At 44.8% G+C, this 22,376-nt stretch overlaps 2 protein-coding genes across 54 annotated transcripts in view; both read left to right on the top strand.

The window, feature by feature from the left end:
- The window catches only part of clasp2 (cytoplasmic linker associated protein 2), a 48,692-nt gene extending 31,226 nt beyond the window's left edge, over window positions 1–17,466 (top strand). For 18 of the 50 annotated variants that reach the window (XM_047604977.1, XM_047604982.1, XM_047604979.1 and 15 more), the window contains 23 exons: window positions 959–1,132; window positions 1,340–1,384; window positions 3,396–3,503; window positions 3,833–3,895; window positions 4,448–4,554; window positions 4,699–4,722; window positions 4,869–5,024; window positions 5,849–5,940; window positions 6,038–6,101; window positions 6,813–6,872; window positions 7,160–7,162; window positions 7,610–7,773; window positions 8,668–8,746; window positions 10,248–10,391; window positions 11,523–11,666; window positions 11,770–11,876; window positions 12,013–12,154; window positions 14,203–14,383; window positions 14,472–14,665; window positions 14,750–14,878; window positions 15,021–15,227; window positions 15,309–15,425; window positions 16,022–17,466. In XM_047604977.1, coding sequence (XP_047460933.1) covers window positions 959–1,132; window positions 1,340–1,384; window positions 3,396–3,503; window positions 3,833–3,895; window positions 4,448–4,554; window positions 4,699–4,722; window positions 4,869–5,024; window positions 5,849–5,940; window positions 6,038–6,101; window positions 6,813–6,872; window positions 7,160–7,162; window positions 7,610–7,773; window positions 8,668–8,746; window positions 10,248–10,391; window positions 11,523–11,666; window positions 11,770–11,876; window positions 12,013–12,154; window positions 14,203–14,383; window positions 14,472–14,665; window positions 14,750–14,878; window positions 15,021–15,227; window positions 15,309–15,425; window positions 16,022–16,099 — 2,582 coding nt within the window. In that variant the 3' untranslated portion in view covers window positions 16,100–17,466. The remainder of the gene's footprint in view (window positions 1–958; window positions 1,133–1,339; window positions 1,385–3,395; window positions 3,504–3,832; window positions 3,896–4,447; window positions 4,555–4,698; window positions 4,723–4,868; window positions 5,025–5,848; window positions 5,941–6,037; window positions 6,102–6,812; window positions 6,873–7,159; window positions 7,163–7,609; window positions 7,774–8,667; window positions 8,747–10,247; window positions 10,392–11,522; window positions 11,667–11,769; window positions 11,877–12,012; window positions 12,155–14,202; window positions 14,384–14,471; window positions 14,666–14,749; window positions 14,879–15,020; window positions 15,228–15,308; window positions 15,426–16,021) is intronic. The other 32 variants (XM_047604986.1, XM_047605002.1, XM_047605006.1 and 29 more) reach the window with 24 other exon arrangements.
- A 1,160-nt stretch (window positions 17,467–18,626) lies between these two features.
- ubp1 (upstream binding protein 1) overlaps window positions 18,627–22,376 on the top strand; it is a 13,326-nt gene continuing 9,576 nt past the window's right edge. The window contains exons 1-2 of one of the 4 annotated variants that reach the window (XM_047605158.1): window positions 18,628–18,951; window positions 19,889–20,279. In XM_047605158.1, coding sequence (XP_047461114.1) covers window positions 20,164–20,279 — 116 coding nt within the window. In that variant the 5' untranslated portion in view covers window positions 18,628–18,951; window positions 19,889–20,163. Of the gene's footprint in view, window positions 18,952–18,981; window positions 19,809–19,888; window positions 20,280–22,376 lie in introns of those variants that run through there. The other 3 variants (XM_047605159.1, XM_047605157.1, XM_047605160.1) reach the window with 3 other exon arrangements.

The following is a 22,376-nucleotide window of genomic DNA, read 5'->3' as shown; positions in this document are numbered from 1 at the left end:
TATATAAAGACACTGGGGTCTTCATGTTTGTGCACTTCTGTGTGTGCCTGCATTTAGCTAAGAGGTTAAGAATCCCATTTTTACCCTCATAAAAAGGATGTTTAGATCCCAAGCTAGTCGTTCTGATAAGTTTTTGTTTAATAAATTAGGAAGAGTTGAGAGTAGAAAGAAAGAAAAGTTCACAACCAAAATTTCAACATCAGGTTGAAGTAAAAGTGTCAATACCTTATATGACACTTTAGTTCTGTTTCTGTCATTTAGATGTGTATTTATTTAGCTCTAGGTCCTAGAACATATGTGCCTGTGTGTGTGTGTTTGTTTCGGTGATTGTTTTGTCCGTCACTGAAAGAGTCTGAGAGAGGTCCGTGTGATTAAATCAGTTCAAGTCCAGCCTCGTGTGTTGAGCACTGGAAGCTTGTTCCCCAGTCGTCTGTTCATACACGTAACATCCAACACTGCAGAGCAGCTTCTCCTCAACTATCAGTGGTCAGGCTGCACAGGGGTGTGAGTCATGGCAAAATAAGACACACTGTGGGCTTAGCACTTGGAGATAGGATAACATGGGGAAGAGAAGCTGAGACTGTTTACCAGTATTCTTTTTTAAAATTAATAAAAAAAACAACTCATAATATTAGTATTAAACTGTATCTTCAAATGGACAGAAGCTCCCTGTAGGTTGTAGCTCTCCCACCCCCAAATATCCTCTTTCCAATGAAATCAAACTCTTGTAACTTCTGCCACTAAGTTCAGTGTATTGTTAATATCATACTGTAATGTACATGAGTAAAGTGTGTTTAGAATCTAGTGCCACTAAGGGCTGTAGCACCTGCCTTTGTTTGGTGTCTGCTAGTCACCGTAAGATTATCACACCAGAGGAGTCTCTGCAACGGCGACGCCGACGAAGCTCTGACTTTACTTTCTCTATCTGTGTTTTGTCCTCCTCTCCTTCTCGGTGAAGCGGGCAGTCGGAGCGGCTCCCCGGGTCGCGTGCTGACGAGTACGGCCCTGAGCACCATGAGCACCGGGGCCCACAGGGTGCTGGCCGGAGCCGGCGGGGACGGACACAGACGCAGCCGCATCCCACGCAGCCAGGGCTGCTCCAGAGACTCCTCCCCCACACGCCTGTCTGTCGGTGAGTAATTCTCTCTCTCATTCACGTGTGCTCCTGTATCAGATGTCTTGCGTCTGTGAAGCCAGACGACCGACAACTCTTTGCGTTGGACGCTGTGACTCCTTCTAAGATGTGTTCTCAACTAAGGTTTCTCTCCTCCTGCTCCCTGTCCTCCCGTTCTCCCTGTTCTCATCCTACCTCCCTTCCCCTGTTGGTTCTGCCCTCTAGCCCCTTCTAGCATTAGTTCCATCTACAACGGAGCAAGCAGAGGAGGTAAGGCTCCAACGTCAACCAGACCATACGTCTCTCCATCATGACCTCGAATCTGTTGTCATCCCCACCTTTAAATCAATCCCTCCATTCCTCAATCGTAGTCCCGGGTCCTCCATCAGGCTGCATCCCGTCGCCTCAGCTTCGTAGAGTCAATCTCTCTAACTCGCCTCTGACTTATGGCTGTGTTTTTTACGGTGTCGGGTGCCTATGATTAGCAGATTATCCACGCATCACGAATGCACCTTCTCTTTCACTCTACTAACCTGTCGTTAGTGGCCGGTAAACATGCCTCCTCGCAGGGTTATCGGAGCTTCATCCCTCCTTTGGTAGGCCACGATTAACCCTGATTGGCTGGGTAGACGCTGAAACCGATGAACAGAGCAATGAGCGGTGAAGTTGAATGAAGCGCTACTGAATGAAACGCAGCCCCCCCCCTCACGCACCCCCTCGATCACTAAATCTGCCTCTAATCACTTCCTCTTCTATTCTGTGTGTTTGTTTGTGTGTGTGTGGAAGAAGAGTGGGTGGGTGTGTGAATATCAAGACTGTGTGAGTCCAGAGGTCCTGTGCTGCTTTTGGGTGCATCTCATCTGAAGCCAAAACAATTACAAAAGTATAAATCTGAGTAAATTTGATCGTTTTTAAATGTAAATTTCTTTATTTTAATGGTTAATGATGAATTCTGTTAAGCAACAAAGCCAAACATGTATGTCTAATGTGAGGATTTGCTGTTAGTCTGCTAACAGGAGACAGAATAAGATTATATATAACTTCCTGAGACCTGGTGTCCTCATACAGGGACATTAGGTTTTAGGTTTGTGGCAGCTCATTCTGCTTCATTTAGACCTGTTGTCCACATAAGTGCTGGTAGCGAAGGGTCAATACACTGATTATATTGACTATTCTAGTTTTATATGCCGTGCAAATTTAACAAATTCCCAAGGACTCGTTTAAGGACGTTGGGATTTCGTCGTTTCCACTTTTCAATTACACATTTGTGACTTAAATTGTAATATACAGTGAAATAATCCTTGCGTCCACATAATTTTTTCAAAAACACACTTCCAGTTTAAAGATGATGATTATTCTTTATACTTCTTAAGTCGTACACTTAATCTTAAGATAATTAATTAGTGGATTAATCCTTTGTTTACTTAAAACCACAAAATAAATATTAATTCTACTGTTACTCTTTCAACATTTTACTCAGTTGTTCTTGTAATACATTTTCATTTCCATTAAGCCATCTTCCAGTTAATGTCACTAATCATTTCTAAATACTTATTCGTTATAAATCTAACTAGGAAAGGTGAGTTTACTGTATTCATCCATTTATTTCTTAGGGTTGATTCTCTGTGATTTTACTTTAATGACTTTCGCTGACTGTAATCGGAAATTCAGCTGTAAAATTTGTCTCCTCTAAGATGTTTACACCTATTGAGAGTGTAACATTGATGGCTGCCTCCATTATTTAGTTTTATGGATCAAACTGCTTACAACTTGCATGAGCCCTGCGATGCTGCCACACTCGCCCTAAGCTTCTGTTTCTGGGAATCTTTGTTCACAGCAGACAAACAATCAGCGTAGTGGTTGAGCTGCTACAACAGGCCTGTTCAAAAACATCAGTCTTATTGGGTCACTGTTTAATGTTAATGTCCATCCAGCATGCCTGGCACTGCCAGATATCATCGGCTTGTTTTTGCATGAAGATTATAATGAAATAGCCAAAATCTGTGGAGATGCTCCCTCAGAGGCCAGTACACCTGCGCTCAGGTTTATCCATGTTTTTGTCACTTTGTTCTGTCTGTTATTTGTGTCTTTATCCACGTACCTTCTCCTTTGACTCCTGCTCATCTTTTGTCTTTCTTCTTTGTCCGTCTGTTGTCTTCCTAATACCACTCTTCCTCCCTCTGCTTTCCCTCGTTTTCCACTCCTCCCCCCCCCCCCCCCCCCCCCCCCCCCCCCCCCCCACCCGTCCTGCGACGTTCGGTCGTAACCTGCGTGGCGTTAGCTCGGGGCAGTCGTATCCCTCGGCCCAGTATGAGTCAGGGCTGCAGCAGAGAGGCCAGCAGGGAGAGCAGCCGGGACACCAGCCCCGTACGCTCCTTCACACCTCTCGGTGAGTAGCAGTAGTGGAGAGATACCCAAGAGGGATGAGTAGTAAAATCAAAAGGAGTAAGACGTCACAGACGGAAGAGAGTCTCTGAACTGATGCTTTTTCTTTTACGCATGAAGCTTCTTGTTTTGAGATTTTATGTAATCTGTATGACATGAAAAAGGTAAAACGGATTAAGAAAAACAACAATCACGTGCATGTGTTGACAGCCTTTCTTTCTGATCTCACGCGCTGCTCGATCAGTGTACGGTTGAGGCGTGTGTAGCCTCGGGCGTGCGAGTGTAAAACTCTATATGTGTGTGTGTGTGTGTGTGTTTTAATCTTGGTTGCAGCAACGCGGAGCTACTCTCGCTCCACCGGAGCTCTCCACACACCTGACGCTTTTGGGGCTGCAGGTGAAGGCTGAGTACATCTATTTCTACGTACCTCACCCACCCACCCACCTCGCTTGATTTTTTTTAATTTTATTTTTTTCCCCCCTTCAGTGGCGGCCATTTTTCTTCTGAATCTTACCAGTTTCTTTTCTTGTCCATCAGCCTAAAGGTTTTTTTTTTTTTTCTCTCTCGTTTGTTTTATTCATTCTGCTCCAGGATGTCGAACCCCTCCGGTGGAATCGCATGCTTCCCCCCCCCCTCGTTACGTTGCCAGTTCAATAACCATTCTGCATTGTTTTCTTTATTTAGCCCTCTCTGCAGAGACACCCTCATGCTCTCAACGCCAATCATGCTCTTTCTCCCCAGTGGCACCTAACACGTCATCACATCAACTTAGAGGGTTGGGAAAATGTGTGCGTGAATGTCAGAGCGCGGATGTTGAGGAGAGTGGGATGACCGTGGACAAGTGAGAGACAACCTTCTGAGTGGGGGACAGATTTTCGAGAATCTGTGTTAATGTGCCTTTTTTCTTTCTTCCTTTCTTTCTTTGCAACTGTCTCTCGTGGTCTGCAGGAACTGGTTTTGGCATCAGTCAGTCTAGCCGCCTGTCTTCTTCAGTCAGCGCCATGAGGGTCCTGAACACGGGCTCCGACGTAGAAGAGGCTCTCGCGGACGCACTGGTATGAAAAGAAAAACTCGAAAAGACACAAAGCAACACACAGTGATTATTCCTTTAAGCTGTTACCATGTGAAGCTCACGTCTCCTAGAGTGTGTGTCTGTGTGTTAACTAAACCCTGGTTCTACCTTTGTTTAACGCCGTCAGCTGTTGGGAGACATGAGATCAAAGGTCAGCTCCTCCTCCTGCCTCTTACCTGTGTGTCGTGTGTGTGTTTGTGTGTTTGTGTTTTTAGCCATCAGTGCATGCTTACTACTTTTGCGTCTCGTGCTTTTTTATTTCAGTTTAATTTCATCTCCTTTTGGTTTTACCCGCAGAAGAAGCCAGCACGGCGGCGGTATGAGAACTACGGCATGTATTCTGATGACGACGCCAACAGCGACGCGTCCAGCGCCTGCTCGGAGAGATCGTACAGCTCCAGGAACGGGGGGGCCATCCCCACCTACATGAGGCAAACAGAAGATGTAGCTGAGGTTGGCACCAACGGCAGAACTATTCATTTTTATTTAGGCAACTTTTTCACAAGATCAACCATGTCTGACTTTTCTGGTTTGACTTCTCTTCATACCGTTGATCTTGTTTTACAAATTATTTCCACTATTCATTCTTGCAAAGATTTTAAGGGTTTGCTTAAAAAATGTATGACCAAAAAATGTATATCACGGTGTATTTCAAAATTCTGGCGTTATTACAGTATAACATGTTATTTATTTAGTTTTATTTTTCATGGAAAAATCTGGGGACATTGACAGCTCACTGGAATAAAGTGTTAAATGTTATCAAGATAAAATGAAGATTCATTTATTTTGATGTATTTATTCATATTTAAACATATTTTAAACTGTCTGTATTTCAATAGCAGCGCCCAGTTACCGTAATAATTGTAGTCTGCGTGCAATTTTTTTTTCTCTCATTCATAAAAAGCCAAAATTGGCGACATTCTCGGTCGCATCTTTAGCCGGGGGACAGGTCATCCAAAACGGGGACTGTCCCCAGAAATTGGGAACATCTGGTCAACCCTAAAAAAAAATTCAAGCAACTGACACGGCACCTTTTTTGTTTTCTTCTCGTTCTGAACCTTGAAAATGGTCCTGTCTTAAACAGTGTCTCGCGGTGCAGCGTAATCAAATACACCAATATGCCAGTTTATTAAAAACTGATATCATAACAAAAACAAATACCGGTATTCGGTATGAACCAGTATACAACCCAGCCCTAATTTGACCAGTAGTATGTTTTTTTTTTTGGCTACTGTCACTTCTCTTGAGCCTGTCTCTGTATTGTCGATTCTTTCCAGGTGCTCAACCGTTGTGCTAGCGCCAACTGGTCAGAGAGGAAGGAGGGACTTTTGGGTCTACAAGCTCTGCTCAAGAACCAACGCACCCTCAGGTCAGTCGCGCAATCAGTGAGAGTGTTTTTAAAGAGAGAGAAAAAAAAAAAAAAACGATTGCTGGCCTTCATCTAACTGCGGCTGTTGTGTCTGCAGCCGGGTAGAGCTGAAGAGGCTGTGTGAGATCTTCACCAGGATGTTTGCTGACCCTCACAGTAAGGTACGGGTGCATGCAGTGCAAGTACTCACACACAGCACTCCTTTACTTATACCATGGCACAAAATTCATTACTCACCCACTTTGATTTATTTTTTTACTTTGGTTTCAATTACTTTGTTTATCCCACCATCCTTCACTGTACCGGATTCTGCCAAAAAAAAAAAAATCACCCGTTAAGACACACACCTCAGCAGTCACCGATAATCTTCTCAAGAAATTTAAATATAAAGACGGGATAAACTGGACAAGATATATTCTCCAACGACCATACGCACCCAGACATGAACACAGGCATGTAGAGCGTGCAAAGGATTGTTTTCTAACGGCATGCCGCACCTGACTGAGCTCACGTTCTCCGCCGTCCTGTGGGATTGCTCTGTCACTGTCGGGCAGCCGACCCGCTGCTGTGCTCTTTGCATTCACTACAACCCCCTCCCCTCCACCTCTCTCCTACTCCGCCCTAGCTGTAGTCTGAAGCGACAACACTGACTGACCGCTCGCACACTCAAAACGCACCACCACAGACATCTGGGCTGCCAGCTCCTCTCTTTCTCTGACTAACCAGCTGCGGTTCGCCCCCTCTCTAACACTTGCAACTCTTCTCACTTTCGGCGTCTTGAGTGCTCCGTCGCCTCACACATGTCGTAAGGTGTGTGAGCCTCTCCCCTCCCCCCCCCCTCGTTTGACGTTTGACGATTTGATGAATTTCAGCGAGACTCCGGCAGGGTGTACGGCACGGCAGAATCCGGTATAAGCTCAGCCTCCTTCAAGGTACTGCATCCATGGATACCTCCTCTCCTGCCTTCATCTGTCACAGTCTTTTGTTATTTCTCATCTCCCATCTCCGTCATTTCTTTTATTTGTTCCTGTGAGCAATGTGTATCGAATTCTCTCATTATGCTTCTTACGTGGTCGAAGATGATTTCCCTGGTTGCACATAAAAATGTTGAAAGCCAATATTACAGTGTCTCTCAGTTTTGAGTACATGCCTCGTCAGGATGCTAACCGATATGTGTCTCTCTCTTTCCCATGCCACCCCACCCTGGAACTCTCTGTAGAGAGTAAGTTTGGCCAGCCAGTGTTACTGTGTTGGGATGAAAGCCTGCTTCATTAATCTTAATTGGGTGATCAGTTACCGAGGCAACAACATAACACTCACTAACCCCGCCTCGCGTGGTGATGCCCGTAACTCCGCCGTCTTGCTGAATCAGTCGCGGGCGCATAGAGTCGGTCGCCACGAAGCCTGATTGGTGTCGAATTCTTGTCACGTCTTCTAATATCATTGTTGTGGGTGATTTAAGTCTGATTGTCGACTGGGAATGGAAATGGGCTGCTGCAATAATGAGTGAATAACCACTAACTTCACAACGGGGTCTACTTTGTTAAAACGCTGCCGACGTAGGGGTACACGTGTGCATGTCTGTGTGTGTGTGTGTGTGTGTGCATGAAACGTGTTGTGTGATGGATGGAAGTTTCTGTTGTGTAACCTCAACCGTGTGTGTGTTTAGGTGTTCAGTATGTTCCTGGAGACACTGGTAGATTTCATCCTGGTCCATAAGGAGGACCTGCAGGACTGGTTGTTTGTCCTGCTCACGCAGCTGCTGAAGAAGATGGGAGCGGATCTGCTGGGCTCCGTACAGGCCAAAGTTCAGAGGGCCCTGGACATCACACGGTGGGCGTCACACTCAGCCGGCATATTCTACATTTCTGCATAAACACACATCGAACATCAGCTGCAGATTTTTGCACGAGCCCTGGAAGTTGCCACAGAGAACCCCGTCACACAGATGAAACAGAAATATTACACTTGTGTGTTTATTCAAGCAAATGAGCAGATATTACACATCTCTGATTTGCAAACCTAAGTGCACCTCTAGGATTACAAGCTAGTTTTAAGGCTAAATTAGTCTATTAGTTTAAAGTGTTCCTAGTCAGTTTATAAAAAAATAAATAAAAAAAGAAAGAAACAGGGCTTTGTCACAGTCTGATCTTCCTTCCAATACATATTAACAGTCTGATGTCACAAACAGAGGAGGTTGTTGCTCATCTGCTTGGAAAAGGTTACAAAACCATCCCTAAAGATTTTGAAATCCACAGTCAGAGTAACTGAGCAAATGGAGGAGATTTAAGACGACTGTTGCCCTCGTAGTGTTACCTTAGCTGTGTGGTTGACCGACAAAGATCACTCCAAAAGCAAGATGCAAAATCATCAGAGAGGCCACAAAGGAACCCAAGGTAACCTCTAAGCAACTAAAGGCCTCTCTCACGTTGACTAATGTCACGACCATCAAATAAAGTACAGAGAATTCCCTTTACTCGTCCAGCCACTGAGAGACGTGCATGAAATGTGACCAATCACAATTGTATCACCGTAACCGACACAAGCTTAAATGTAAAGGTAATGTGTTGATACACGTACAAACAGCAGCAGAGTAGTAAGATGCCACAACGTGAGACACATTTTATTCCCAGCGCTACTTCACAGCGTGACCTTTGAAGTCGCCTTAGCAGAGAACAAATCTGTGAGCTGTGTGAAATAAAACATAACATCTTCTTCATCTTGCAGAGAGTCTTTCCCCAACGACCTCCAGTTTACTATTCTCATGAGGTTCACTGTGGACCAGACACAGACGCCCAACCTCAAGGTAAATAACAAGGCAATATAACATGTGTGTGTTTGTCTTGTGCGTGAGAGAGAGAGCAGAGCGGAGTGTGTAACGGTCCGAGTAGGTGAGTGGACAGGAAGCATGCACATCAAGCTGGACATTCAGGGAGGATGTAACCATGGTAACTGCTTTGCTGACACAATCCCCTGCCTGCACATGACGGCGCTGCGTCCCAAAAAAACCCTGAATCCTGATTCCTGGGCTGTGACCGGATTGTAGCGTTTGATGGAGATGCTAATCTGGTTTCCTTCAAGCTTTTCCTTCCCGAAACTCCTTATCAAACCCTCACCCAGCCTGACCCATCACTTCCATCTAATTCCTTCCTCACTTTTCTCACCCTTTTATTTTTCTGTCCCTCAAACTTTCCTGCCTGATGTTCAACCCTGTCCTCACTACATCCTTCTACATCCCTTATCAATTGACTGCACACCCTTCCCATGAAATGATGTTACATGCAGCACATTTTAATAGTCATAAAGACTTATATATAGTTGATAGTTGATAGTCCCAACCCTGCTGTTCATTATATGTAGAGAACTAGCTTGCTGCTGTTGTGTCTGTAGCATTAAAATCTAATTAAATGTAGTTTAATAGGAAGTGGCTGCTTGCAGATTAGTTACAAAACTCCTACTCTATGAAATGGTAAGGGCAGCATTACCTAGCATACTACTGCAATTTGAACCAGTTTATACATCAAGTATCAGCAATATTAAAAAATAATCAAGTCCAAGTGTCCCCGAAGCCTCCTCCCTTTTCCTTTAACGCTCTCCTCCACGCCACTCTCCATCCTCCCCCGCTGCCTGCCTCCTCGTCCTTCCCCTCTCTTTTTCTCCCTGTCTCTCTCCGTTGATTGACGCGGTGCTTCTCCTCTCTCTTTCTGAAGCCTGTGCGGAGCTCGTGTTGCGGGCGAGGGCGAGGCAGGGGAGGGTCCGGGGTAAAATTGTTCCCCCCCAGAGCGCGGCGCCACGCCTGCTCTCTAGACGAGCAGGCCGCAGCCTGGAGCCAGTCCTCCCAGGTCAGTGCGCTCCGGGGGGAGCAATTATATGGCGCGCACGACGCTGCTAAGTGATTTGGAGGAAGTTCTGGCCCGTGAGGTGCATATGTAGAGAGGCGGAGGATTAGAGGAAAAACAAGGCGGGAGCCAGGTGTGGCGTTTCAGAGCCTGTGGTGAATGTTTGCACTGATTGGTTCCTTTGTGTTGTCATGTGCCATCGCTTTTCCGTTGATGGATTCGTTTGCTCACGTGATAAAGCATGACCCTTTGGTATTTTCTCACCGACTCATCAGACCATTTGATTTTTTCAGACCTGCAAGAGACGCACAGTCTGCTGCAGTGCAGGCTGACTGAGGTCATTGGTGTTCATGCGTGTGTGTTTTGATATGACTGAATTTTTGTTTCTGGAGGTGAATATCATCCGTGCACTTGTCCTCAGTCGGTTTAACTAATGGTTTTGCATAAATGTGTGTGTTTGCGTTGCAGGTGAAGGTGGCTATTCTGAAGTACATCGAGACACTAACGTTACAGATGGAGGCTCCAGACTTCGTGAACTCCAGTGAGACTCGGCTGGCTGTCTCTCGCATCATCACCTGGACGACCGAACCCAAGAGCTCTGATGTCAGAAAGGTAGTGACGCACACGTGTGTTTTCTCTATACTCTAATATGAACTAATGTCACTTGTGTTTAAACCAAAACGTTGACACGCCACTATGATCACGTCGGGAAGTTGAATGTTGAGACAATAGAGGGTCTGCATTGATGTCACTGCCGCCTGGGGCCACGCCCCCTGAGTGGGAAACATGGTGAAATGTATTAGTAAATACAGAGACTGGGGAAAATGTGGATCATCAGATCAAATTAAGGACAATTAAACACAACAATGATCCATGCAAACTAAGGTGGATTTGGAAAAATGGATTAGCCTCAGTTTCAGGTAGTAAAAGTTAGTTTTATGTCATTTCAGTTATGATAAATGTAGCTAAATAAAAGATGCTAAGAGTTTTACTGAGAAGTAACTTCAATACTGTAGCGTCTGACCGGACGTAATAAGAACCACAAGGAGTGATCACAAATATCCTGTTTATTATTTTATTGTTATTTATTGCTGGAACTGAAATCGTTGCTGTCGGCCGTAATGACGCCAAAGACGACAAGATCCACAAACTTATCAGACAGCCCTCCAGAACGTAACTTAAGAAGTAACTTAAAGTATAACAAATCATCAAAAAAAAAAAAAAAAAACACTAAGAGACTTCGCTGGCTGTGACATCACGTGCAAACCCTCTATGGGGTAAATCAAGAAGATGCTTTAATCTGGCTGAAAAGCTGCCAACAGGTGTTCAACTTGTGTCAAAGTCCATCTGCCTGTCAATGCTGTCGTATAAAATCTGGTTATTGCACGTGAAACTGGCCTAATAAAACTTTGCCGTCATCCTTGTCTTTAAAGCATCATTTGAAGGATTTATGATTGATATCAGGAACGTGTGGTGAATCCTGATGTTTTAATATAGTTCTAACAAAGTTAAGAGATAAGAGAGAATGTTATGAACTCACATCATCCACCTCCACTCTGCAAGGTTTCCTTCCAAGAGCTCAAATCAAGTTTTTTTTTTCTTTTCCTTTTCCGACTTCATTGAAAAACTTTATTCAAAAAGTCAAATTTAGAATATTTTTCCCAGTTAATCACCAAACTCTGTCAGGAGTTGCTGTGCTCTCCGAGAGTCTGTCTAAATGAGGGGGGGTTTTGTGTGTAACAGGCGGCCCAGTCGGTGCTCATCTCCCTGTTCCAGCTCAACACTCCAGAGTTCACCATGCTGTTGGCGGCTCTACCCAAAACCTTTCAGGACGGGGCCACCAAGCTGCTTCAAAACCACCTGAAGAACACGGGCAACGCCGCACAGGTCAGTCCACACGTGAGCGGGATGAGTACACGTCGTATGCTACGGTCGTCGGTCATTATGCTGTGGTAATAATGGAGCACTTCCTATTTTGTGTCACTCTCAGGCACAGATGGGCAGCCCTTTGACGCGCCACACCCCTCGATCACCAGCCAGCTGGTCCAGTCCAGTCACTTCACCCACTAACACCTCCCAGAACACCCCCTCACCAAGGTGATGCTCATAAATACATAAAAAGATCACTAGTATCTGATGAAATGTCTTTCAAATTACAGCATGTTACAATGATTACATGCAGGTTTCCTGTATGAAAAATGTCTAACGGTATCTTTATTCTGTGCCTGTGCAGTGCATTTGACTATGACACAGAAAACATGAACTCGGAGGACATCTACAGCTCCCTGAAAGGCGTCACCGAGGCCATCCAGAACTTCAGCGTCCGCAGCCAAGAGGACATGAATGACCCGGTCCAACGACGAGAGGGAGACGAGGTGAGTGAGAGTAGACGGCCTGTACATAATCACTGTAAACGTCGACAACATCAGATTTCACACAGTGGTTATACTTCTTTTTTTTTAATCATTTACAGGTGATAGTGTGAAGTCCAGCAGCCACAGTTTGCTGGGGTTGTGCCGTCGACGCTTAAAAATTAACACGCGGCCGGTTCTTTCATGACACGAAGACGGTTAATTTATTTCTCTACTTGTGACGGAGCAATATCAGTAAAGATTAGAGGTGCTATTTAAAGCGGCAGGAAATTAGACGTTTTGATTGTGCAGTCCTGCTGTTAACACAAAACCTGCCCCCGTCATAAAACACTTTAATCTTCTGACAAGGTTATAACAATAATTCTTAAATCCAGTTGTAAACATTTGGATTAGTAAGTGTGTTTATGCCAAACAATCTAAGATTTAGAATATGTGTTAAAAGTATATATAAAAGTACATATTTAACTTTTTTTGACATGTGCAAAGTGAGTTGACACTGAATTAATTCAATAGAAGAAGTCATCAACAGCTTTGTCCACATCCACTATGGCTTAGTTGATCTTTTCACTCACGGAAACTCACTTGAACTCACATGGGGGAACATAAATCAGACTTTTTTTTCTTCTTTTTTTGCTTATTTGTCACAAATATCCTTCTCAAACACAACCATGTTTAACGCTGTCATGAAACAAGACTATCCCCGCTGTAGTACAGGTTTTTAATTTAATCTTAAATCAGTAGTATGTCCACAGCATTGGACGCGTGGCAGGTTTTGACCCTTAACGCCACAGACACGTGTCCGTGCTCATGAGCCTATCTCGCCTTGCGCTGTGTTTTCCTGAACTTGCAGTGTCCTAAACATACACATGCATGTGTGTGTATGGGAACAGGACATCTGATCCACACCGCCACTCCCCCCTTTAGTCTTTCAGCGTGGGAACTGGGAGGCATACATTAAGTGTTTATGGCACCGACTCAACCTTCTACAACCACTGATAAAATATTGTTGAATGTTTGTTATCGGTGCAGCTGCTGGCGAGAAGGTTTTATTAACTAGAACCATCCGGTAAATACTTTTAAGCGCTGGTTTAGATAATGTGCTTGTTCAGTACAAGTTTACGACTTCGCACGTCACTACAGGTCTTATTGCAGTCGCTCCTAGTAACCCCTGGCCCCTTTTAAGGTCACGGTGTACTCGAGTACGAAGGCGTGACCTCCTGACATTTTCCCCAGGAGATGAATCTGAAATCCAACCTGCCCACATTTCACCAGCCTGCCAATCAGAGCACACCTGACTCGCCAAACCAGCACTCGGATAGTACCATTTAGCGGTTTGAGTGTAACTATACACACACAAACACACAAACAGGAGCGCCTTAAACCCCAGCACCCCGTCCTCGTGTGGAGGTTATCACGTCTAGAGAACAATGTGATGTCAACAATGAAAACTCCGTCTACAATTTTTTGTTAGATGAATATACGTGAGATGGATTTGCTTTTAAAAACATGACATAGGCCTGCAGTTTATCGGGTTTACACCTAAACTGTCTGGTTGTGGTTGAGGTGAAAGCTGTAATTTTTAAATCTGCCTGTCAATTTGGCTTCAGTTTGTTGATGGTATGAACGGAAATTAGACCAAATGCAGCAAAAATGTGAAAATCTAGGCTAGTCATCAACAGATCTGCTCAATGCTGTTAGTTAGTTAGTTAGTTACAGCGGTTTAAATATTGCAAAATTAAAAAAAAATGTAAAACAAAAACTTCCTCTTATAAATCCTTGTCTGAACTGTATCTTTATACATGTTATATCTCCTTACATCCTTAGAGAAACAGCCTCCTCTTTGAACGCTCAGTCATCCTGATAATGTTATATCTAAAAAAACCAACCTGAATTGAGGCAACTTGACTTGTTGCCTGTTTTTCTTAAAGGCAATTCTCCATCATCAAAGTAGCTTCTCCCGTTCTAAATGACTGGAGTTGTTTTTTTTTAATAACATCTGTAGGTGATGTTCACCTGAATCTCCCATGACTCGTGTTCCTTCTGTTTTGCAGGGCGGCAGCGGGATGGACTTCGTGGACGGCGGCCGAATGGCTCTTGACAACAAGACCTCCCTCCTCAACACCCCCCTTCTCTCTTCCAGCCCCCGAGGGGCCCGCGAACATTTCTCCGACTCTCCCTACAAACACAGAAGCAAAGACACCAGCCTGGACGACTCCGAACATCTCACCGACGGTGCGCGCCGACATAAAAACAAACTCGCCCTGCGACACATAAACTAATCCTGCAGTAGCTTCAATGTGTTGTACTCTTGCCCACGCAGACAGTAACCTGGACCAGTCGGAGCTGGTGGCCGAGCTGCTCAAGGAGCTGTCCAATCACAACGAGCGCGTTGAGGAGAGGAAGGGGGCGCTGTGTGAGCTGCTGAAGCTGATTCGTGAGAACACCCTGCAGGTGTGGGATGAACACTTCAAGACCATCCTGCTGCTCCTGCTGGAGACGATGGGTGACAGAGAGGTACACACACAAAAGACAAATACAAAAAAAAAACAAAACACAAAGTTCCTTTCCTTTGATCTTAAATCTTCTTCATCTCCCCAGCATGTGATACGAACACTGGCTCTGCGGGTGCTGAGGGAAATTCTCAGCAAGCAGCCCTGGAGGTTCAAGAACTACGCAGAGCTCACCATCATGAAGGCCCTGGAGGCTCACAAAGACCATCACAAGGAGGTCTGTTTATCCACACTCAAGAGTCCAGGAAGCGTGAAGAGACGCTACTAAAGATTCAATTTGTGGATCATCAAAGACAAAAACTGTTTGATGACCTATGTGGTGATATCACATCTCGATATGTTTGTGTGTGTTTCTGTAGGTGGTACGAGCAGCAGAGGAGACGGCAACCATGTTGTCGCTGTCCATCAGCCCAGACCAGTGCATCAAGGTGCTGTGTCCCATCATCCAGTCAGCTGATTACCCCATCAACCTGGCTGCTATCAAGATGCAGACCAAAGTGGTGGAGAGGATTCCCCGCGAGGGACTCATGAGCCTGCTGCCTGAGATCGTGCCAGGACTCATACAGGTAACACGCGGCTGTTCATCTGAACGCTGGGAAGAATCAGACGGCTCTGCAACAAGGCTCTAATACGTTGTCTGGTCACAGGGTTACGACAACTCTGAGAGCAGCGTGAGGAAAGCTTGTGTGTTCTGCCTGGTGGCCATCTACGCAGTGATAGGAGAGGACCTCAAACCCCACCTCAGCCAACTCTCGAGCAGCAAGGTGAGCCCATCCTACAGCGTTTGGAACTTTAAAAGCTACAACGGGTTGCACCTTATCCTGCTCACCATGCAAGAGCTCAATGTATTTAAACTCCTTAAAGTTAGTTCTTAAAAAGTCAAACACATTCCAGCAGGAGACCAGTGTGGCAAGACTCATTCTTCTTTCTGGTGTTGCAATGTTTTTCTTCCTCTGTTAAAACAAATATTTGAATAACCACTTTAATTATTTATAGATAAGACAGGAATGTTAAAGAACATTTATTATCTCGAGTGTTTAATGCTGTGGGAAGTTGTTATTCCTACACCCTTCATCCAATTTGGACACAAATATTCATCATTTTTGCTTTTACATCAAAGTTAAATTAGTAAAGAACCACAGGGAACTGTCACACTTAAACGAGTCGCATGACAGACGGGTATATGAGTGCAGCTGGAAACTAGACCACATGCAAGAACCACACACACCACTTCGCACGTATTTCAAACTGCTCACATGCAATAACTAGTACCTAGATTTGTTTTCAAGCCACCAAGTTTCCCCTATGACCTGCTCTGATATCGTGCCTCGCACCCTGCTCTGTTCTTTCCCCTCCGCAGCTGAAGCTGTTAAATCTGTACATCAAGCGCGCCCAGTCCGGCTCCAGCGGCAGCGAACCCCCCTCCGAAGGCCTATAGGAGACAGCGCCGTCCTACAACCACAGAACTGCACACCCACATAGACCGAGAACAAAACACAAACTGCTTACATTCTTCACACAACCAGCAGACATAGCATACACACACACACACACACACACATAAACACAAACATAGGTACACGACGTCCTCATACGTTTCCCGTCTCACTGCAAAATGGGAGTTGTGGTGCAGAGGAAAGAAGTGGTGTGTTCTCCTCACCATTACCATTATTAGGATCCACCCTGATCTGAGACTGAACACTTTGGATTGAACGTAAACACATTCTCCTCCCAGGTTTGTCACTTGTCACTCAAGGATAAAAGTAATGAAATGTCTGTCCTGTCCACCCTGCTTTACATCCAGAACCCAACAGTATCCCCTCTGAGCAACATTGTGATGTCAACAGGAAGTGGTGCGTCTGCATGGTTCTCATTTGTCTTGGGGGTGGGGGGTTGGGGTGGGTTGGGGGGGGGTGTTGCAGCCTTTGTTTCCTTCTTGAATCGTGAGTAGCAGGGGCCAGGTAGACAGGAATGTAAATTTACATTGTGTCATAGTTTGGATTTATTTTACGCAATGAGGTTTTACTGCAGTGGATTTTAATACCCAGAGTTTTCTGTCTCGCACATCAACACGTGCTCTCTTTCAACAAGGTGCTGGCGAAGCCTGAAAGGTACGACCGAACAACCCCGCACAGCATTAACACGAGTCGCAGCGGGTCCGACCTGCTCATAGCAAATACGAACAGGTTCCAGAGTGTAGGAGACGTTATGTGCTTGGCTATGCATGAGACTAAATTTAAACTTTTTATCGGGCCCTAATGACAGTCCGAAGACAGTGACTGAGGTTTTAAATTATTGTGAACAGTGCCCATACCTTTTCAGATGAATCCACGACGTCCTCCTTTTCTCCCAGCTCATATTCACTTCAGGGCAACGTGGGGGGGGGGGAGATTGGGGGCGTACTGCTTACTACATGAAGTATGACAGGACATGGCTTATTATCACATAGTGGATATGTATCTATATATGATATTAAAATGGAATACCCAATAACAGTGTCATTTAGGAGAGTCCCCCAGGGGGGTGCACGCGCGCACCTGTGCCCATCCTTGTTTTTATTTCTCTTTCTCTTGCGCGTGCCGTAGTCTCTCACTCTTCTTTTTTTTTTTTTTCTCTGCTGAGAAATTTGTAGAAATGTATTATTTACAGCTCTGAAAAAAAGATGTCATCTCTCACTTTCCTCCTGTTCATCGAATCTTTCTTTCCTTCCTCTTCTTGTAACATTCTAGTTTTCACTGTTGTGTTTCCTCCGTGCATTTACAAAGCTGTGCTTACAATAAAATAAAGAACTTGTACAGATCAGAAGTGCCGCCTGTTTGCATTCATGCAGTACAAGGGTCATGGAGTGAAGAGATTGATAAGTAAATGTGTGGGTCTTGCAGCACTGCCCTTCAAATTTAACATTGAGCATTTTTTTTTTGTACCCTAATTCAACTTCTAATTCTCTAATTCTACTTGTAGTATGCAGACAATACCACATTGTTTCTTTCACCAGATGAAAGAAGAGATTTGAACTGGAATAACCTTAAAAAATATGATTTGTTCAACCAGAAACTCAAGGTTTATTGTCAAAAATGTTGGCAATCACTTATATAACCAGCTACCTGCATAAAATGTGCACCCCACTTTTCCAATGCAGCTTCACTTTACTTGATTTGTCTGACAACTGGTACGGGAATCCTAACATTCAATTAACTTTTGAATAATAAAATTAGAACTGCAAATCTTCTGCAAACACCAGTGGTAAACTGTGCTCTTGTAAATAAAGTTGGCTAAACCCCTTTGAATAACGGAAAACATTCATATCTTATGCAACGCAGCTATTTGAGAAACTGGTGCTAAATTTCATGTATGCATCTGCTCTGGGCTGTAAATTTAGGAGCAGCTGAAGTGGTTCTCAGATACAGCACCGGTCTGACCTGGCCTCCCCTGCAGCCGTCTGCAAACTCCCGAGTCCCTGCAATAGCGTCTGTGCTAAAAAAAAACAACACAAATATGTGCATTTTGTGTGAGAATGCACAGAGAAAATTGTACTTTATCCTCTTTAGGTGTCTTTCGGCTGGTTAGGTTTCACTTTTGGGTGCTATTTAAAAACTGAAACAGCTCAAATGTATATTTTTATTCATTCAGATTAACCCTACCTGAGCAGTTGATTTAAAACCAGCACTACAATACAGTTTTATGATGATCCTAACAGAGAAGGGCTGTTATAATGTTCATCAGTTGTTAATACTTTATTACACTGTGAGTACACTAATGCAGCTCTTGAATAAAAGGTTACTAATGTCTGTGAATGATTCATCAGTGTTGCATTTCCGTGTGTCATATTTATATGTTAAGCCTGACTAGCGTGTGTCAATGTTACTGGGAAGTCAGACTGGGGGGTGGGGGGTTTAATTCAGTCTTGAGGCGGGCCTTAACTTCGGGCCAAAATAGAGTGTGCACCCTGCGCAAGGAAAAAAATAAATAACTTGACTGTGCGCCACGTCCATGGTCCGACCGCTGGATAATAATTGACTAGAGAGGACAGAGGAGAGGACACACAACAAACCGGCAACCAGCCTCTGTGGACTGTTCCGTTCAGCACTGACATGACTCGGACACTGGGCTCCTCTGTGGACCTGGTTGGTACCGTGTTTGTGTTCGTTTGGACCAGCAGTAAGACGCACTGAGGGGTCAGCTGTTGTGAGACACTATGTTGTTCTGGCAGCCATACACTGAAAACTTCCGATCCCCGACACAGAGATACGACGACGGCAACAGAAGCAGCAGCAGCAGCAGCTACACCCGGTATAAACCTCCTAAATCTCACGATGAAATGTTTGTTTAATTTGCGGCCTCGTTGTATCACAGTGTTTGAAGTTCTTTATTTGAATCGTTAATGAATAACGTTAACTGTGGGTTAATTGATTTATTTAACACAAAAGGGATTAGGATCTGTATAAAGTATATATACACACACACATACACAGGGCTGTGGCTGTGTGTGTCCACAGTGTTCGTTTGTTGTTATTTGTTGACAGTGATGACTTTGTAGATAAATTACTGTTTCTGGGAGGGAGGGCCTAACTACAGCAGGACACAATGACGGAAGCTCGGAAGCCTCTGATTGGCTAATCCGTCCGCAGTGGGCACAGAAAACGCCCTCTGATTGGCTAATCCGTCCGCACTGGGCATACAACGCGCCCTCTGATTGGTCGAGCGCCCTGCTGGCATCATTGTGGAGGCTGGCGGTGGCGGCCCTGCAGGCTTCATAGAGGGACCGTGTGTATGCCGAGGGAGCCATGTTGATGCCTGGTTTTGTGTCAAACGAGTCGCTTTGGATGGTTCAAGGACTGTGGCTCAAAGACCGGGAGTCTCGGCGGTGATTTCAGCCTCGCGATGAGAAAGGGAGCGCTGCTTGGGATGGTACAGGGAGCCCCAGAGGAGAGCTGCTCTTAGGTCACCGGACATTAGCACAGCGGATTGAGAGCGAGTCAAGTTGATGCTAGTTAGCCTGGTAGCGACAGCTGTGTGGACTAAAACTATACACATTTACCCGCTTGTTTGGTTTTGCTAAACGGACATTACTAACGCGTTAATAACGGGGCCGCTGAGTTGATGCTAACGAGCTGAAGCTGCCGCTGCGAAGCTAGCTGTTAGCTAAGGTTAGCATGCTGAGAAGCATCCTCTTGTCACGACTAACTACTTGTTAGCTGAGTGGTTTCTAACTTATCGTTGCTTTCAGACAGTCTTCCAGTCGTGGAGCATCGCGTTGTGTGAAATAGAGGAGCGCAAACCCCAGAGTGGAGGTATGGCGGCTCATCCAGTCTCCGCGGAAAGCCTGTCCAGTTTACCAGGGAGCGGCTAGCGGGCTAGCAGCGTAACTTTCCTCTCACGGTGTCACCCAGAAGCCGCACAGCTTCCTTCCCCTTCCTTCCTTCCTCTCTAGCCCACCTCTCGCACACCTGAAGCAAGCTGGCGGCCCTCCGAGTGGAAGCCGAGGACAAGGAGCTGGGGCCGATGGCCTGGGTGCTGAAGATGGAGGACGCCACCATCGAGTCGGGGCTGGTGCACGACTTCGATGCCAGCCTGTCCGGCATCGGGCAGGAGCTGGGGGCTGGAGCCTACAGCATGAGGTTAGAGCCTGGGCCAACGTGCTAACCTCAGCTTCATAACATAGTAACACAGTCTGTGTCGGAGGTGTTGACGCTGAAGCCTCTCCGCCTGCGCGTGTTATTCTCTTTGTGTTGGGCGCCTTGGTTTCTCTTTGTTTTGGGATTTGGGAGTAAGGCACTCGCTGCAGGGAGCCACGGGCAGATTAATTTCTCTAAACCCACACACAACACAAAAGCAAACACTCGTGCTGTAAATTGAAGGGGGGGGGGGGGCGCTATATCCGTTCACCCCGTGTCTCAGATTATGTGTGTGTTTCTTGGAGGTACTTAAACTTTGTGTTGCACTGAGGAAGTTTGTGGGTGAGTGGGGGGTTGTTTTGGCTCTTCAGACTGCAGCAGTGGTGGGAATGGGGTCCTTGGCTTTGTGTCTGAACACCTGTATTGTGTGGAAACAAATGGTTGTGTTTTCTTGTTAGGACATGCTCTAGTTTGCTGGTAGCATTGTTGTCAGGAGTTCAGCTCAGCTTTCTTCTCTCTGACGTAAGACACGTGGTTTTTGTTTTTGAACAAAGCATGAATCTTATCAAAACACCACCATGGCAAAAGTTTTTTTTCTTTCCTTCTTATAATCTCACACCAATCTTATTATCCTTAAGTTTTCTTTCTCACCCAACAACTTTCTCATCAAGTGTAAAATATCAACAGGCTCTTATTTATTGATCAGATATCTCACTATGACACACATGCAACAAGATATATTTTTTTCCACACTGTGGCAGCACAACATTTTACTGACTGATAACCACGGTCATATTTTCACTGAGGCTTGTCGTTATCACAACAGTTTAGTTTACTGAAGTGTCAAACCTCAACCGCACTGAACAGCTGCACCTTTTTTTAATTTTTTTTTTTTTTTTTGTGCGGCAAAATTCAGCCGTCATATTAGAAGTTATCAGACACAAGTCTTATTATTTCTCATATCAATATTAATTTATTCAACCAGACTGTGCAACAATTACACACATGTAAGTAGTTAATATATTTAGCAGTAGATTGTACAGCTGCCACTTCATTAGGAACACTGGTGAAAACAAATGCATCCCTATATAACAATCAATCAATGTACTTTATTTATTCTTTCAAAAGGAAATTGTAGTGTTACTACAGCTGTACTTTACACCATTATCACAGTAAAAACAGCAAGCAGCCCCTATGACATGTCATGCATAAGAATATCCTGTTCATATATCACAGTCTTGGATCTTGTCTTCTTGAAGGTTGTGGTGTGCTGTTGGCTGTGGTTTGTTTTACTTGTGAATTGTTTTGTGTTGTACCCACACATTTCTATTATTTTGACAGCCAGTGAGCAAGGCTAAATAACTGAAACACTTTAGTGTTAGATTTATTTATTTATTTATTTATTTATGGAGGAATGTGAACTGGAAAGTAAGTGTAGAGCAGTTCATATTTTGATGGTATCTCATCAAAATGCTTTGTCACATGTTTTGAACCCGTAACATGGTGAATTGAATGACTGTAGCGTCGCTTAAAAATTGATTGAATCTCTAAATCTGTCAGAAAAATTAGACACTGTCCCTAAATCATTCAGCCAGAGTCAGCAGAAGAAGAGAGAGAACCAAACCTCAAACTGCAGAGAGAATGGTGTAAATATGGGTGGGGTGTGTTTTGGTCTGATGTTTTCATACAGGTGAACAGAAATTCTTCTTGTCGGGCAAAACTCTCACTGCTACACACAGTCTGTGCAGCCGTGCAACAGTTGCAACAAACGCACACAGTCCAGCAAGATGTTTTCATGTATGTTTTAAATGAATGAGAGAGCAGCAGAGCTCCAGTTACTTCTCACTGACGTGGTTCCAGTATTTATTTTGGGGCTTCTTGGGAAACGATGGAAAGTCAGCGCTGCTCGCTCATGATGCGTCTGTGTTTTCCCAAATGAGTAACCGTGGCAGCGAAACGGCATTGTCGCAAACCACCTGTTTGATTCCACATTTTTGCTGTGTGGCATGTGTGTGCCGCGTTATGTAACCGGTTATTTGGGAGGTCGTGATATTTGTGCGACGAAGGCAAGACCTCTCAGGATGCGTCTTATCAGCAGCC

Source organism: Mugil cephalus, chromosome 14 (assembly GCF_022458985.1).
Source record: "Mugil cephalus isolate CIBA_MC_2020 chromosome 14, CIBA_Mcephalus_1.1, whole genome shotgun sequence".
Lineage (NCBI taxonomy): Eukaryota > Metazoa > Chordata > Actinopteri > Mugiliformes > Mugilidae > Mugil > Mugil cephalus.
Note: the sequence above shows the minus strand (reverse complement) of the source record. Positions and strands in the feature narration are given on the sequence as shown.